This window comes from Lepidochelys kempii, chromosome 9, assembly GCF_965140265.1.
Source record: "Lepidochelys kempii isolate rLepKem1 chromosome 9, rLepKem1.hap2, whole genome shotgun sequence".
Lineage (NCBI taxonomy): Eukaryota > Metazoa > Chordata > Testudines > Cheloniidae > Lepidochelys > Lepidochelys kempii.
The window spans coordinates 49,270,248-49,286,270 of record NC_133264.1 but is presented as its reverse complement, the minus strand read 5'-3'; the positions used below and the strand labels follow the sequence as shown (position 1 = coordinate 49,286,270).

General features: G+C 44.4%; 1 protein-coding gene across 6 annotated transcripts in view; it reads right to left on the bottom strand.

Moving 5' to 3' along the window:
* The window catches only part of VPS8 (VPS8 subunit of CORVET complex), a 225,084-nt gene that overhangs the window by 79,986 nt on the left and 129,075 nt on the right, over positions 1-16,023 (bottom strand). For all 6 annotated transcript variants that reach the window (XM_073360260.1, XM_073360261.1, XM_073360262.1 and 3 more), the window contains 4 exons: positions 7,120-7,166; positions 3,950-4,091; positions 2,153-2,242; positions 437-479 (listed from right to left, as the gene is read on the bottom strand). In XM_073360260.1, the coding sequence (XP_073216361.1) occupies positions 437-479; positions 2,153-2,242; positions 3,950-4,091; positions 7,120-7,166 (322 nt within the window). The remainder of the gene's footprint in view (positions 1-436; positions 480-2,152; positions 2,243-3,949; positions 4,092-7,119; positions 7,167-16,023) is intronic.

The window sequence follows — 16,023 nt, the reverse complement described above, 5'->3', positions numbered from 1 at the left end:
TTCTCATTGTTTCTTCAACCAAGAAGACTCTCAATCTGTAAGATGAAAGGATCACTATGTGGAAGATTTCTCTGTCCCTGGAATCCTGAAATGGGATCAGTTACTGCCAGATGTCTCTCATTTTCAAGGACAAAAGTCATTAGCTGTTAGATCTTCCTGTTGTGAAATTAGAATCATGAGATAAATTTCTGGCAGATCACCACAGTGCCAATCATGACCACAAGGGATCACAGAGCAGCAACTGAACTGTGACAATCCATTGAGGCTCTTGTGAGTTAAAAATCTGAGAATCGCTGGATGATGAAAGTTCACTTGAATTGCTATGATAGCTAAGTTAGCATTTTAAATTCTAGCACTTCTATTTCAGAGAACATACATCTCATGGGAAAACTGAAGGTAAAATAGTTTTTAATTAAAATCAAAACCAACAGCTTACCTTCAATTTCACATGTAAGCATCAGCAACTTGCTTCGTAATTGCTAAAACAAATCAAAATATATCTTAGACCATTAAAGTCACAGGGTTTATACAAAGGGCACTTTGTTACCTCAGCACGACTACTGCAGTGCATAGACCCTCATATGTGGGGAACAATCTGCAAGTTAAACTTTGACTAAGATAATCAAAATCAAGTCTCAATCTGTTACAAAGACAACATTCAAAATGTAAAGCAAATTTAAACCAATGCAGAGATGTCTGCTGAGTCTGCAGACAGCCTGGAACATAGCTCTGACAAAAGCTAACTGCTGTTGTAATAACTAGACCTACCAATTTACCATAATTGTGAATTCAACTGTCAAAAGTGAGTGAAAGCTCATAAAACGTCACAATAATCTATAATAATAAATGTTGATGGGTAAAAGGGCAAAAGGGAGACAAAAAGACTATGTTAGTTCGAACAAAAAGGCCTTCTGCTGTAATTCAGGAATTGTTTTCAGATCATGCCTGGTAAATAAGAGAAGTGTGGGGCCTGAAACCAATGAACACAAACGGGCGTGTCAGAATTAGGCCTAACTGGTGAACAAAATAATAAGGGGATGAGCTATTCCAGCTATCAATCCCTTTTGGGTCCTAAAAAGAGACCACTGGCTGACTGAAAGATGAGAGCAGGAGAAGGTGTGAGCTTCACCATCCTGGGTGCCACCCACAGTGTCTCCTGGGATCCTGGACCTTCTTCATCCTAATTCTGAGAGATGTCCTAACCAGACTGGGCCACAGAGAGGGACTCGGGTGACATCACCATCTCCACCTCTACCCGATCCTGCTAAATCCCAAGCACTGCCTGGAAATGTGAGATTCTGCCTTCCCCCCTTCCCCAATCTGTCATTTTCCTTCCCTACCCTATTTATTTCTATTCTTACACCTCTCTCCTTTTTCTGTATATTTTGCATCCTGTGACCAGAAAAAGACAGCTAAGTGAAATGTCCTAAACAGTCCAAGTTTGCCAGGTCTCAGAGTGGTTGTTCAAATCATATGCTGTGCCTGTATTTCTCCAACAGTGAGGCTGCAAGTTAGAGCTGACACCAGAGATAGACGCTGCATTTGTTAACTTTGCTGTTCTTTTTTTCGCCCTTCTTGTGTGTTTTCTCTTGTTTCATCTTCTAGAAAACAGGACTGGACTTTAACAAACCAAACCAAACCAAACAAACAAACAGCTCCAGCCCATCAACTAACTTTTTCTCTTTTCCCCAGAAAGGAGAGTTACCACCTAAAAGACTGTCAAATAAGGAGTTTTTTCCTTCAAGAGGCTCTCTAAAGGGAAAGGGAAGTTGTTAAAATGAAAGCCTCACTTAACTCTTTACATTTCAAATGCTTAAATTGTTTCTCTCTCTTTTCTGTATCTTTAATAAAAGGTTAAAAAGGACACTTAATGTGTTTGCCATGATATTAAGCAGGCTGAGATCTCTGAATATCAAACACTGAACCTTGTTTACAACTGTTTAATGTTGGACAGTTTCAGGGTCCCGTTACCACCTCTGACTCTTTGGGCACTTTATGCCATCTAAATTAATACAATACTGCCCTCATTCATCTCAGCAGAACAACACTGAAAACTAATAATGACCTTTTAGTGTCAACACAACCTATTTCGCTGCTGATCATTTCAGCAGAAGCGTTCAGCTTTGGAATACAGGACATCAGTTTACCATACCTCAAGCATTACTAGGAAGGCACCATGAATGTCTCCTTTCTTCTCCAGCAGGTAGGAGGAAGCTTCATGGAGCAGGTGTTTCTGGGTAATCTGGGCAAAAAATAGTCTATTTTAAAGAATCTGCTGTTTCTGTTGTTAGATGGAATGGAGTGATTGCATTGGTCAGAGTGGACTTCACATTTCCTGTGCATCCATGTGCTCATGATCCTGGATATTCCCCATCTGAGGCACACAGACATTTTCACGTGGGATGGAGTGTCTTCATTCCTAATCTCACACTATAACTATTAAAAAGGGAATTCCAAGCTTAAATAGAAACGAACAAAAATCAAAATCAAGGAAAGATTATGAGCCATAATAATCAAATACAGGAGAATAAGAATCTCTATAAGCTGTAAAGTACTGGAAGTGCTGCCTACAGAAGTACCAGTCTCTTATGGTTTCAAGCACCTTCCAACACTTTTACCGGCCACAACAATAGAGAGCTCTATTCCCTAGTTACATGTAAAAGAAAAACACCACATACTGCCATTAGAATGTGAATGTTTGTATGTTTACATATGAAACAGACTGTAATCTGATTGAATTGGCTTGAAAGACATTCCCTAAAACAGGTTTCAGAGGAACAGCCGTGTTAGTCTGTATTCGCAAAAAGAAAAGGAGTACTTGTGGCACCTTAGAGACTAACCAATTTATTTGAGCATGAGCTTTCGTGAGCTACAGCTCACTTCATCAGATGTTTACCGTGGAAACTGCAGCAGACTTTATATACACACAGAAATCATGAAACAATACCTCCTCCCACCCCACTGTCCTGCTGGTAATAGCTTATCTAAAGTGACACTTTACACAGGATCTAACCCAGGGGTGGGCAAACTACGGCTTGCACCAGGCGGCTCAGCCATGCTCCGGTGCCTGCGGATGGGGTAGGGTGCAGACGCTGCCTGGTTGCGCCTCCACATAGGAGCCGGAGAAGGGACATGCCACTGCTTCCGGGAGCTGCTTGAGGTAAGCATCGCTCGGAGCCTGCACCCACTGAGCCTCTCCCCACACCCCAACCCTCTGCCCCAGCCCTGATTCCCTTCCCACTCTCCAAACCCCTTGATCCCAGCCAAGAGCAACTTCCTGCACCCCAAACCTCTCATCCGGAACCCCACCCCAGAGTCTGCACCCCTTCCTGCACCCCTGCCCCAGGGCTGATCCCCCTCCCGCCCTCCAAGCCCCTTGGTCCCAGCCCAGAGCACACTCCTACACCCCAAACTCCTCCTCCCCAGCTCCACCCCAGAGCCCGCACCCCAACCCCAATTTTGTGAGCATGCATGGCCCGCCATACAATTTCTATTCCCCAATGTGGCCCTCGGGCCAAAACGTTTGCCCACCCCTGATCTAACCAAATGACAGAAGAAAAGATTCCATTCTGAAGACTTAGATCCTCTCCTCAATGAGCTGAGAACTGAATCTGGAAATTAGTAAGTTACGTTTTAAAAAGAGCAGCAGCTAAACTGCTCTCTGGCACCACACAGGCATCATTATGAATAGGATCAAAGCATGTTAGAATCAGATTTTACAGCATTTCCCAATTCTTCTTTATTTCTTAACCATGTGAGAATAACAATTAAGAACTGGGCTAATATAATTGTGACCTAGACTGGAGCATAGCTCTGATTGTCCTGTCTATGCTGACTGCCTAAACCATGACAGAAACTCATTTGATAGGAACTGCATTTAACTAAGTTTAAACACCTTTACTAAAATCTGACTGAATGTGGATGAGCACTCACTGTGTACCAGCCTTACCTGAATGGTCTCTTCCAGTCTGTAGAACTCCAGAACCTGCAGTGTCTCTAAAACATGGTCAGGATTGTAGTGACACAACAACTCAATGAACTGTTCAGTGACACAGGGAGATATCTGTAGCATGTCCTGATTGATACCTTCCCTGGAACACAGACAGGAATTTTAATTGCTATTGTATCTCATTCAAGCAGTAGACATGTTAGATGAAAGTAAAAGGCTGCATGCAGCAGACAAAACACAGGTTACAAACCCAGAACTAAACCTGAAGAACGCCTGCCCTCTATAATGGCTTCCTTACAGAACAATGTCAAATTCAAGAGCTCGGTCCTTCCCAAGAAGTTCTGTGGTTTGAGCCCAGGATACCTAAAAGGTCACCTGAAGCTTTAAAGGGAACGGGTATCTCCAGCAACCTTCCCAAAGATCTCTGGGCCAGAGGCTAGCTGCACACACCAAGCCATGATTAGCTGATTAATCTGTTAAGACTGCCAAACCACTATTAACACAGCATGTAAATATAGTCCAGCCCCTCTGCCTCAGCATGGGGTGAGGGGTGGACTAGGTGACATCTCAAGGTCTCTTCCAGCCTTACATGTCTATGATTTTATAATTGTGTCCTAAATTTAGATATAAATTTGTTCATGCTTCTCAGCTCTTTGTTCTGGTAAAAACAACAGGCACAGCAGGTACATCACCCAAACACACACCACAAATGAATGGATTTCATTGCACTTGTTTGCAATGGAAACACTGTCTTTCCTGGGAAGTGACCAGGAAATGGAAATGAAAATGTAATGAAAGCTTTGATAAGAGAACTGTAGAAATATACACTTCTCTCTATTTACCATCACTGCTTATCAGTCATGGACACAAGGGCACTGGATTTTAAATTTCCCACGGCAATTTCTATTAACCCCCACGCCCCTAATTTAAAATAAAACTCTCGCTAAATTAAATGGGCCAGATTAATCTCTGACGTATTTCCCGTAACTTCAGTGTAGTTACATTAGGGGGATGAATCTAGTCTCATGTGCTGCCATAAAAACATTTGTATTTGAGACATTAAACTCATTTGTTCCTCTAGGAATCTCTGTTTTAATAAAACCTCTGCCTGAAAGAGGATATAAACATAATTCATACGGATTGGAGAAAGACAGATGTTTTTGAAGGGGCTTGAATCATGGTTCTTCCGTCTGACATGCTACAAAGATTGGACATTTAAAAAAAATGTTTTTTAATAACATGTAGATGTTGATGAATATGATGTAGATATTCTTTGACTGTTCAGCAGCCATGAAATTAAGTTATAACCTTGCAGATCAGGCCTTTTGAAGTAAATAAACCAAATCAATTTACAAACTACTGTGAAAAAAAGTTTTAATATTTCATAAAGTGCAAACAAATTATATTGCTAAAGCTCATTTTGAAGTATATCCCCATTACACACACACACACAAATCCACAGCACTGGCAACACAACATAATCAGTAGAAGCTTGTGTGTTATGAATAATAAACTACTCCAATAATCTAAGGTCTCTTCAGAGAGAATTTCTTAAGAAGAGGACAGGTCAGGGGAATATTGTCAATAAAGAAACTTAATTCTTGGGCTTCCAACTCCTTCGCTCTGTAGTGATAGTTGCAAAACTAAGTTCACTGGACTCATTTAAACTCTATTAAGGATCATTCTTCTGCACCTAGAATCCCACTTATGTTTTCCTTATTGGTCATTTTGGCATGTGCCATCAATCCATTATGCCCATTTAATTCTATTATTTTGGACCTCCAGCAATACTGCTGAAGCCCTGAGAGAATTAAATGGACTTTATTCATATTACAGCCATGTTGTACAAATGTGAACAGTGCAGGAATTCAGGTAGTGCAAAGAGGCAGGGTCTGTGGCCTGACTGTGGTTTGTTGAATGTCAGTCCTATACAGGAAGTAGAGATATTTTGTACAATCAAATTCAAAAGCTGATATTATGCTTTTAAATGACTTCCTGTTGATGGTTTGAACACACAGTGTGATGTATGTGCTTATGATCAGACTAAGAGGGAAGTGGCCACTTCCTAACTATTTCAGGGCTAAATTGGATGAGTTTATTACCTGGAGATTTATGAAACCTATTGCTGTTGACAAGAAAAATATTGAAGTCCAGTGCAATTTCTCCTTTCTTTGGGGCTCATTTATCACAATAATCTGATGGTGATACTGTAGCACAAACACAGGCAAATTCAAAATCCAGATGGCAGTAACACCTGTTCATCAATATGCAAGCCAAACATCTGGAGCACACAGACAGTCATACTGAAAATTTATGAACTGAGAATTATCACTGTACAGGATTGTGTGTTCAGTTCTGGGCATCTCAATAAAGTTACTGACAAATTTGTGGATTCTTAGAGAACAATAGCAGAAGCTTAGACTGCTGGTAATCAGAAGAGAAAAACAGGCAAAGCAAGTTTTCAGAAACGGAATTTTGTCCTTATGCTAATTTCACCCCTTTTCCTATGGAACCACTTTTGTAACTGCACAATACAGTTTAATGCAGGGAGAGACTCCTACCATGGACATCTCAACTGATAATCACTCCCCAACTGGCCCTACCCCTTTAAGAAGCCACACTCAGGCCTTTCTGGGCTAGGCTCACCAGCATGAGGTTAGCATATAGCAATCCCAATGTAAAAACCCAGTCACAGAGAGCAGAAGTACCTTTTATGTATGAAGTGTATCTATCTTGACTGGCCCTGTCACTTGCAGACTAGTCTCCTGTGGTTTGCAGAGACTTTAGCTCCTATCTCAAGGAGAATAACTTTGTCCTCAGAAGAGACAGCCTTTTATAGCAGCAGCTACAGTGGAGCTCAGCTAATCAATTTCTTGCCTCTCTTTGGATCTGTATTAGCTCCTTCTCTGCCTTCATGATGCAAGTGTCTGCAAATGTTTGTGTAATGTGAAAAATCACAAAATCTTAAAGACCTGGGATGGAAAAGCCTTGTTAGCGCATCTGGATCATTCCCGTGTCAAGGCAGAATTGTACCCTACAATGTTTTATGATCATGTGTGTATTTATGCATTTATAAATGTGTTTACAGCATTTATATTTGTGTTTACTCTTTAACTAAAGAGTTATGATTTTGAGCAGAAAGTTATAAACTATCCAATTTACTTACATACCTTGGGTCAAGGAGACTTCTCAAAAATTGGAAAAGCAAGAATTGGTCCTGAATAGTGGGAAAAAAAAAAGAATTAATATTTTAATATAATAATCTGGTGTTGAGTTGTCTGAAGTTATACCCATTGAAAGAAATATTATTCACTCTTATGGGACTGATGCTCATGAAGAGTCTGGCCAGAGCCGCTGCCTTGAGCAAATCTCCTAAACCAGTTTCACTTGGTATAATTCCTCCTAGCCTAGCGGTGGTTTTTTGGATTGTAAAAGGACTACATGATCGTTATGAACAAGTGCTAGCCATCCGGTCTTAGAAACCCTGCAGCTGTGCTGTCAAGTGAAGCAACCTGAGCTTCACAGATAGATACATTTTAAGGCCAAAAGAGATTATGATCTAGTAGTCTGACCTTCACAGGCTATAGAATTTTACCCAGTGATTCCCACATCTAAAACCGTAACTTGTGGCTGAACTAGAGCATCTTTGGAAAGTCATTCATCTTTAGTTAAGAACTCGTGATGGAGAATTTACGACATCGCTTGGCAATCTATTCCAATGGTTAACTACCTTTACTGTAAAAGAACTCTCTCTTATTTCAGTTTGAATTTGTCTAGCTTCAACTTCCTCCTCTTTGGATTGCACTATGTCTTTCTCTGCTAGATTAAAGAGCTCTCCATTGTTAGATACCTTTTTCCTGGATAGGTAATTACAGACCATCAACTCTGAACCTTCTCTTAGATAAGAGAAATCAACTGGACTCCTTAAGTTTTTCACCATAAGACTCTTTTCCAGACTTTAAATCACTCTTGTAGCTCTCAATTTTTAACATCTTTTTAGAAACCAAGACACCAGCTCTGAACACAGTATTCCAGCAGTGGTCTTACCAAAGAGTGGATAAACTTTGCTGCCACACCACTGTGACAACAGATCTTGACTCTGAGAGGATCTTTAGACCGAACAAGCAGCTCTAAAACACAGGCCTGTAACCCACAAGTTTTAAGAGCCTTATGCAGAAGCAAATGCTGCATGGAGTGTCAATCCTTTGAGCCCTTTCAGGAAGTCTTATAGACAACACAGTCCCTGACAGCGTGCTTCCTTCAACATTTATCATAGAAATCAGAAATGGGACGCACCTCTTAAGTGCAGGTTATTTGCTGGATCTACCAGAATTGGCAAAGCTTGTGGTATCAAACAACGAAAAGCTGTTGAAACTATCTAATAAACTTATCAAAAACCAAGACAATCTAACCAAGAGCAGAACTATTTATTATAACTATCACAACAAAAATGGAGGTTGGTTCTGTACCTCCCCAGCAGCAAGACAGATAAGAACAGACTGTCTATATAAAATTGGCTTGATGGACAAACATGTTTGAATGGATCCTGGCAGGCACTATGTTTGGGGCAGCTAGGAAAACAGCTCTTTTACACCTTGTTTAGGGACTCAAGAGTGAGAATCATAGAATATCAGGGTTGGAAGGGACCTCAGGAGGTGATCTAGTCCAACCCCCTGCTCAAAGCAGGACCAATCCCCAATTTTTGCCCCAGATCCCTCAATGGCCCCCTCAAGGATTGAACTCACAACCCTGGGTTTAGCAGGCCAATGCTCAAACCACTGAGCTATCCCTCCCCCGAATGGAATGTATTGATGCCAAGCACAGAAGGGCGTAGCAGCTTCTTACTAAAGGGAATAGTCTGACTCCTTGCTGTATATTTGTACAGAGGAGAGCACCAAGGGTTCCATTTGTAAGGATTTAGACGTGTTTGGAAGTGATGAGGAAGTTACTCACCTTGTGCAGTAATGATGGTTCTTCGAGATATGTCCCCCTATGGGTGCTCCACTGTAGGCGTATGTGTGCCCCTGCACCTCTAATCGGAGATTTTTGGTAGCAGTGTCCCATAGAGCCGGTGCATGTGCCCTCCCTCCCTCATGGTCTGCCTTGAGGCTATTTAGCACTGCACAGACGAACCCCCCTCACTTCCTTCTCTACCGCACAGCCCTATCGAGAACTTTGCAGTAGAGGGGAGGAGGGTGGGTTGGGGAGCACCCACAGGGACACACATCTCAAAGAACTATTGTTACTTCACAAGGTTAGTAACTCCTCCTTCTCCTTCGAGTAGTGTCCCTATGGATGCTTCACTGTAGGTGACTCCTGAACAGTACCCACCACTGGAGGCCGGGACTTCGGAGTGGAGTCTTTTACTACAGAGAGTACTGTGGAGTCAAAGATGGTGTCAGCGGCCAAATCTTCAGCGATTGCATAATATTCTGTGAAAGTATGGGCAGAGGCCCAAGTCGTTGCTCTATAGATTGCTGAGATAGAGGTATCCCTACAGAATGTGACTGAGGTAGAAAATGACCTCATGGAGTGTGTATGGACTCTGGATGGAAGCAAGTTGTGCCCTTGATAAGTGACTAATGCAACTAGAGACCCATTTGGATAGTCTTTGAGCTGATATCACAGAGCATTTGGATCTTTCTGTGGACAAAAGGAAGAGTTTAGGGGATTCCCTGAAGTCTTTAGTCCTGTCCAAGTAGAATGCTGATGTCCTTCTAATATCTAGCATATGCACAATTATCTCCCAGGTGTTACAATGTGGTTTTTGGGAAAAAACAGGGAGATGGATCTGTTGATTCATATGGAAAGTGCAGAGAAAGTAGGGAGAAACTTGGGATATGGCCTTAGAGTTACTTTGTCTTTTTTTAAAAAAAGGCTGTGACTGATGCATGTGCCATCAGGGCCGCTATTTCTCCTATGTGCCTAGCTGAGGTGATGGAAATTAGAAATGCTGTCTTCATGGACAGGTGAGAGAGAGAACAAGTTGCCCTGGACTCGGAGGAAGGTCTATTCAAAGCCCTGAGAACTAGGTTAAAGTCCCAGGCTGGAGCAGGTGGTGTCACACGTGGGAAGAGATTCCCAATGCCCTTAAAGAATCTACTCATTAGTGGGTGAGCAAACACCAAGTGGGAAGCCAATTTCGTTGCGAGATGAACCTTAAGGGAGCTGAGTGAGAGTTTAAAATGTAGTGCAAAATCAGAGGGAGGAAAGATGAGGTTGGGTCTGTGTGTTTGGAATGAGACAAACTTGGAGTCATTTCCATTTTGTAGATAAGTATGTTGAGTGGTCAACTTTTGGTTGTGTTGCAACACATCTTTCAGCTTGTCAGAGCATTCTGCCTTTAAGACTTAGAACTAAGAAGAAGCCAAGCCTGGAGGTGGAGGACCCGCGGGTTGGGGTGAAGGGTCAGCCCATTGTTTTGAGAGAGCGGGTGAGGGATGGGCTGAAGAGAAACAGGAGGGCATATTGCCATCTGTGTCAGGTAAGGGAGCCAGACTTGTCATGGTCAAGAGGGGCAATCAGAATAACTCTCGCTTTGTCTTGCTGAATTTTCAACAGAATCTTGGATAGAGTAGGAAACTGGGAAAAAAGACATACAAGTGGGCCCTGTCTTGTGGGAAGATGAGGGCAATTACCAGTGAATGTTTCCCCAGGCCAGCCCTGGAGCAGTAACAAGGACCTTTCTTGTTCCGTTAAATAACAAAGAAATCCATAGTCATGGTTCTTCAAAGGGTGGATATATCTTGAAGCACCTCTGAATTCAGTACCCACTCATTGTCGTGAGAAAATTGCAACAGAGACTGTCGGCTGTATCCTTGGTAGACAGATAGCTGAGATGAGCACATTGTGATGAGTGCATCAATTCCAAAGTTTGAGTGCTGTCCTGTAGAGGGAAGGAGATCTGGCAGCTCCTTGGCGGTTTACACAAAACATACAGGTCACATTAAGTCCATCATGACCTTTGTGTGTTGTTTTTGAAGAAAGGCAGAAAGTGTGCACAGGCACTCCTGACAGCCCTTCGCCCCAAAAGAGCTTTATGGAAGGTCATTTCTGTGGAAGGCTATTTGTCTTGAACCTTGTGGTTGTGTAGGTGATCTCCCCAGAGTATTAGGCAGTTGTGTCCCAGGGTGGTGAATGCGAGTAGCAAGAGGAATGCTCTCGCTTGTACTGCATCAGGGTTGGTGCTGATAAAGTCTAGTCACTGTACCGTGGTTAGTATGTCGCTACAATGAAGAGAAACTTGGAGAATACCCTGTGTGGAGCAGTCTGTACTGAAAATGATCCTGCCCCAAAGGTAAGCAATAGGAAATCTCCTGTATGAAGGTTGTATTGAGATATGGAAGTAGGCACCCTGTAGGTTCAGGGCTAGAAATCAATCTCCTTCCTTTAGAGCTGGTCCTAACTGCTGTGAAGTAGGGCAAGGTGACTTCTGAATGGCATGACAGGTGTATAGATGGTAGCTGATTCTGTAAGGTATCATTGTTCAGGCCCTCGACCAGCTCATCAAAAGTGCTTATAAGAGACAGTTTGAGAAGTCATGGACTGGGGTGCAGACTGTTCCCACTTTGAGCCCTGGTCCTCTTACACTGTGGCTCATAACAGCACTGAGATGGTGGGTATTGAGAAGATTGTGACCTGTGGTGCAGTTGAGAGGTATATCTTCTCTTCTGTAACACAGTGTAGATTCCTAAGGAGTATAATGTGGTCTGAGAATCCTTCAGGATGTGGAGAGAAAAATCTGTCTTTTCCGTAAAGAGTTTGGCCCTTCAAATTGGAAGTCTGTAGCTCTTTGGGCAATCTAGAGAGGTGTAGCCAAAAAAGTCAAAAAAAACCAAACAAACAAACAAAAAAACCACATCACAACCCACCTCAGTTCCACTGTCATGGAGACTTGGGCAGGCAGCTGTAACAGCTACATCCGGTGCTGTCTCTAGGACCAGTCTGGCTATTAACTGACCTTCTCTAAGAATGGTCTGAATCTGTTCTTTTTGTGTTTCCAGTAATGTTCCAGAAACATATTGGGTTTCCCATAATTAATAAAATTGTATTTGGCCATGACAGTTTGGTAATTTATGACTCTAAACAGTAATGTTGTCGATGAATACACCATCTTGCCAAGCCTGATCATATGGAGTTGACTTGACATCATGTTGCGGATGTTGAAAACAAAGTCTGCCTCTTTGAGTAGAGATGTACGGGGTTTTTTTGGTTTGTTTGTTTACACTCTGTTGCTGGATGGTGCAATGGAGGCTGGTGTCTGCCAGATTACTTTGGTAGGATCTAGAATCGTCTCATTAATTGGGAGGACAATTCTAGATGAGGCGGTGGTGTGCAGAATTTCCACCAACTTGTGATGTGTATCTGCCACCTCCTGTAGGGGAATCTGCCATCCTCTTGGTAAGATCCAGAAAGTTCCTAAAATCTTCACCTAGTGATGAGGGGTGGGCAGCACAGCCTCATCTGGGAGACATGAGGAGAAGCGTGCTGGAGGGGTAGATTCCTCTTCAGGTTCTTTTTCCTGTTCTGAAAAAGCTTCCTCCTGCCCTTACTCAGGTGTCTGGACAGCCAGGCTGTAGCAAACCATCTGGTGGACTCTCCCTGAGAGACATAGGGGATGGTCGCGACATATGTGTGTACGTCGCCCAAGAATTACAATATGGCCTTCGGGGGGAGTGAGGGAGAAAGGTGGGCATGGGCGGTGGGCTTACCTCAGGGGGCCCGTACTGCGATTGTAAGTTAGCTTGATGGAATTGGGGGGTACCCTTGTAGTGTGACAGTGGGCCACAATGAGGGCCAGGAAAATGATCTCCTCCTGGCCAGTGTCAGATTCTTCACTGCGTAAGGGTGGTGCTGACTGGGGTATTGGCAGTATATAGCCCAGTGCCAAGAGCGATTCTGGGTGCCGGGATGTGCTTGATACTGGGGTCCTGGTACCAAGTAATGGGGATTGTGGTTCTTCCCCAATCATCAGGTCTCCAGGGTACCAGAGCTCATGCAGTGCCATGCGTTCATTTGGTACCACAGAGGAAACTCCGTGGTACGCTGTCAGTACTGATAGTTGGGCAGAGCACTCCCTCAATGAGAGTTTTGTTGTGCCCAGTACAGAAAGTTTGTTGGTGCCACTGTTTTAGAGATGGTATGGTAATTGTCTCTCTATGGGTACTGAGGCCACAGGCAGGGGTGGCAGGTTTGTAGAAATTTTGGTGGTGCCCAGAACCTGCCCCCCACCTACCTAAGGCTCTGGGAGGGAGTTTGGGTGGGGGGAGGAGCTCTGGGGTGCAGGCCCTGGGCTGGGGATTAGGGTGCAGGAGGAGTGCAGGCTCTGGGAGGGAGTTTGGATGGGGGAGGGGGTCTGGGGTGCAGGCTCTGGGATGGAGTTTGGGTGCTGGGTTCAGGCTCTGGGCTGGGGGTGTAGAAGGGGGTGAGGGATGCAGGCTCTGGGAGGGAGTTTGGGAATAGGAGGGGGTGCAGGGGTGAGGGCAGTGGGTCTGAGGATGAGAGGTTTGGGGTGTGGGAGGGGGCTCAGGGCTGGGACAGAGAATTAGGGTATGGGGGGATGAGGGCTCTGTCTGGGGCTGGGGTTGAGGGGTTTGGGGTGTTGGAGAGGCTCAGGGCTAGGGCGGAAGGGCAGCCTGCCCTGCCATTAGTGAATGGTGGGCAGTAGGACTCTGTGGCAGCAGTTGATGCGGGGAGCCAGCAAAGCAGAGTCAGGGGGCTGGGGGAGGTGAGAGGTGAGCGGGAGCAGCAAGTGGGGACCAGGGGAAAGACCCGGCCCCAAACACTGGTGTAGCTGGGCCCCCGGGCCCTGAATATTGCTGGAGCCTGGGCACCACATGTGTATATAACTCGCCGCCCCTGGCCACAGGTCTCCAGAGTACCAGAGCAGGTGTGTTACCATGGGCTCACGTGGTACCACAGAGGAGTATCTGTAGTATGCTGTCAGTATCTATGGTTGGGAAAGTGCACCTGGTACCAAAGGTTTCAGAGTAACAGCCGTGTTAGTCTGTATTCGCAAAAAGAAAAGGAGTACTTGTGGCACCTTAGAGACTAACCAATTTATTTGAGCATAAGCTTTCGTGAGCTACAGCTCACTTCATCGGATGCATACCATGGAAAATACAGAAGATGTTTTTATACACACAGACCATGAAAAAATGGGTGTTTATCACTACAAAAGGTTTTCTCTCCCCCCACCCCAGTCTCCTGCTGGTAATAGCTTATCTAAAATGATCACTCTCCTTACAATAAGAAAAGGAGTACTTGTGGCACCTTAGAGACTAACCAATTTATTAGAGCATAAGCTTTCGTGAGCTACAGCTCACTTCATCAGATGCATCAGTTGCATCTGATGAAGTGAGCTGTAGCTCACGAAAGCTTATGCTCTAATAAATTGGTTAGTCTCTAAGGTGCCACAAGTACTCCTTTTCTTTTTGCGAATACAGACTAACACGGCTGTTACTCTGAAACCTCTCCTTACAATGTGTATGATAATCAAGGTGGTCCATTTCCAGCACAAATCCAGGGTTTAACAAGAATGTCTGAGGAACAGTGTGGGGGGGAAGGAATAAACAAGGGGAAATAGGTTACTTTTTATAATGAATCAACCATTCCCAGTCTCTATTCAAGCCTAAATTAATTGTATCCAACTTGCAAATTAATTCCAATTCAGCAACCTCTCTTTGGAGTCTGTTTCTGAAGTTTTTCTGTTGTAATATCGCAACTTTCATGTCTGTAATCGCGTGACCAGAGAGATTGAAGTGTTCTCCGACTGGTTTATGAACGTTATAATTCTTTTGACAGGTTTCAGAGTAACAGCCATGTTAGTCTGTATGCATCCGATGAAGTGAGCTGTAGCTCACGAAAGCTCATGCTCAAATAAATTGGTTAGTCTCTAAGGTGCCACAAGTACTCCTTTTCTTTTTGTTATAATTCTTCACATCCGATTTGTGCCCATTTATTCTTTTACGTAGAGACTGTCCAGTTTGACCAATATACATGGCAAAGAGGCATTGCTGGCACATGATGGCATATATCACATTGGCAGATGTGCAGGTGAACGAGCCTTTGATAGTGTGGCTGATGTTATTAGGCCCTGTGATGGTGTCCCCTGAATAGATATGTGGGCACAGTTGGCAACGGGCTTTGTTGCAAGGATAGGTTCCTGGGTTAGTGGTTCTGCTGTGTGGTATGTGGTTGCTGGTGAGTATTCGCTTCAGGTTGGGGGGCTGTCTGTAGGCAAGGACTGGCCTGTCTCCCAAGATTTGTGAGAGTGTTGGGTCGTCCTTCAGGATAGGTTGTAGATCCTTGATATACCAAAGGGTTTCTCTGTGCCGCTCTTTTAGAGATGGTACGGTAATTGTCCCCTCTCCTTGGGGATTGGTACTATGAGAGCATGAGTGTGGAAGCCTCTCCATCTCTGGGACCAGTGCCTTCGGGATGGTGCTGCAGAGCAGAGCTCACAGCAGGGGGCCCCTTATAGGTGCCATGCTTCAGAGCTGCTGGTGTCACCCTACCAAGGTGGCTGTGCTGGGGAGCCCCTCTGGCTGGCCAGTTGCTTCGAGGAGCTCTTTTTATGAGCCTTTCCAGGGGTAGTCTGCTGGTGGCGCTCTCTCTCTCCCTCTTCCCCCCCTCCTTCTCCTCTTCATGACTCGACCCCAAAGGCTCCAGGGATGATGGGGGGGGGGGGGGGGGGGTTCCGGAATCCCCTGCAGGCTGAAGTGTTTTCTCCATAGGGAGGCGTTTTAACTTCAGCTCCCAGCTCCTGTGAGGCTGCCATTTTAGCTGTGGCAGGTAAAGCATTTCTGTGAGGCTCTCCCAGGCACAAAGAGTGTCTGGCCATTACAAGGAATTGACTCCTGGTAGGAGAGGCAGGGCTTGGAGCAGACACACCCAGGCATGCCCCTGGGCAGGGGGCTGTCATCCTCTAGCAGGGAGGAATGCAGAAGAACGTTGTCTTTACCTTTTTTTTTTTAAACTAAAAATAAAAAATTATGAGTCTACTAGTGGGGACTGGGGGGGGGGGGGGGGGAGAATGCCCCCAGACAGGGCAGGAAACTGAAGTTCTTTTCCTT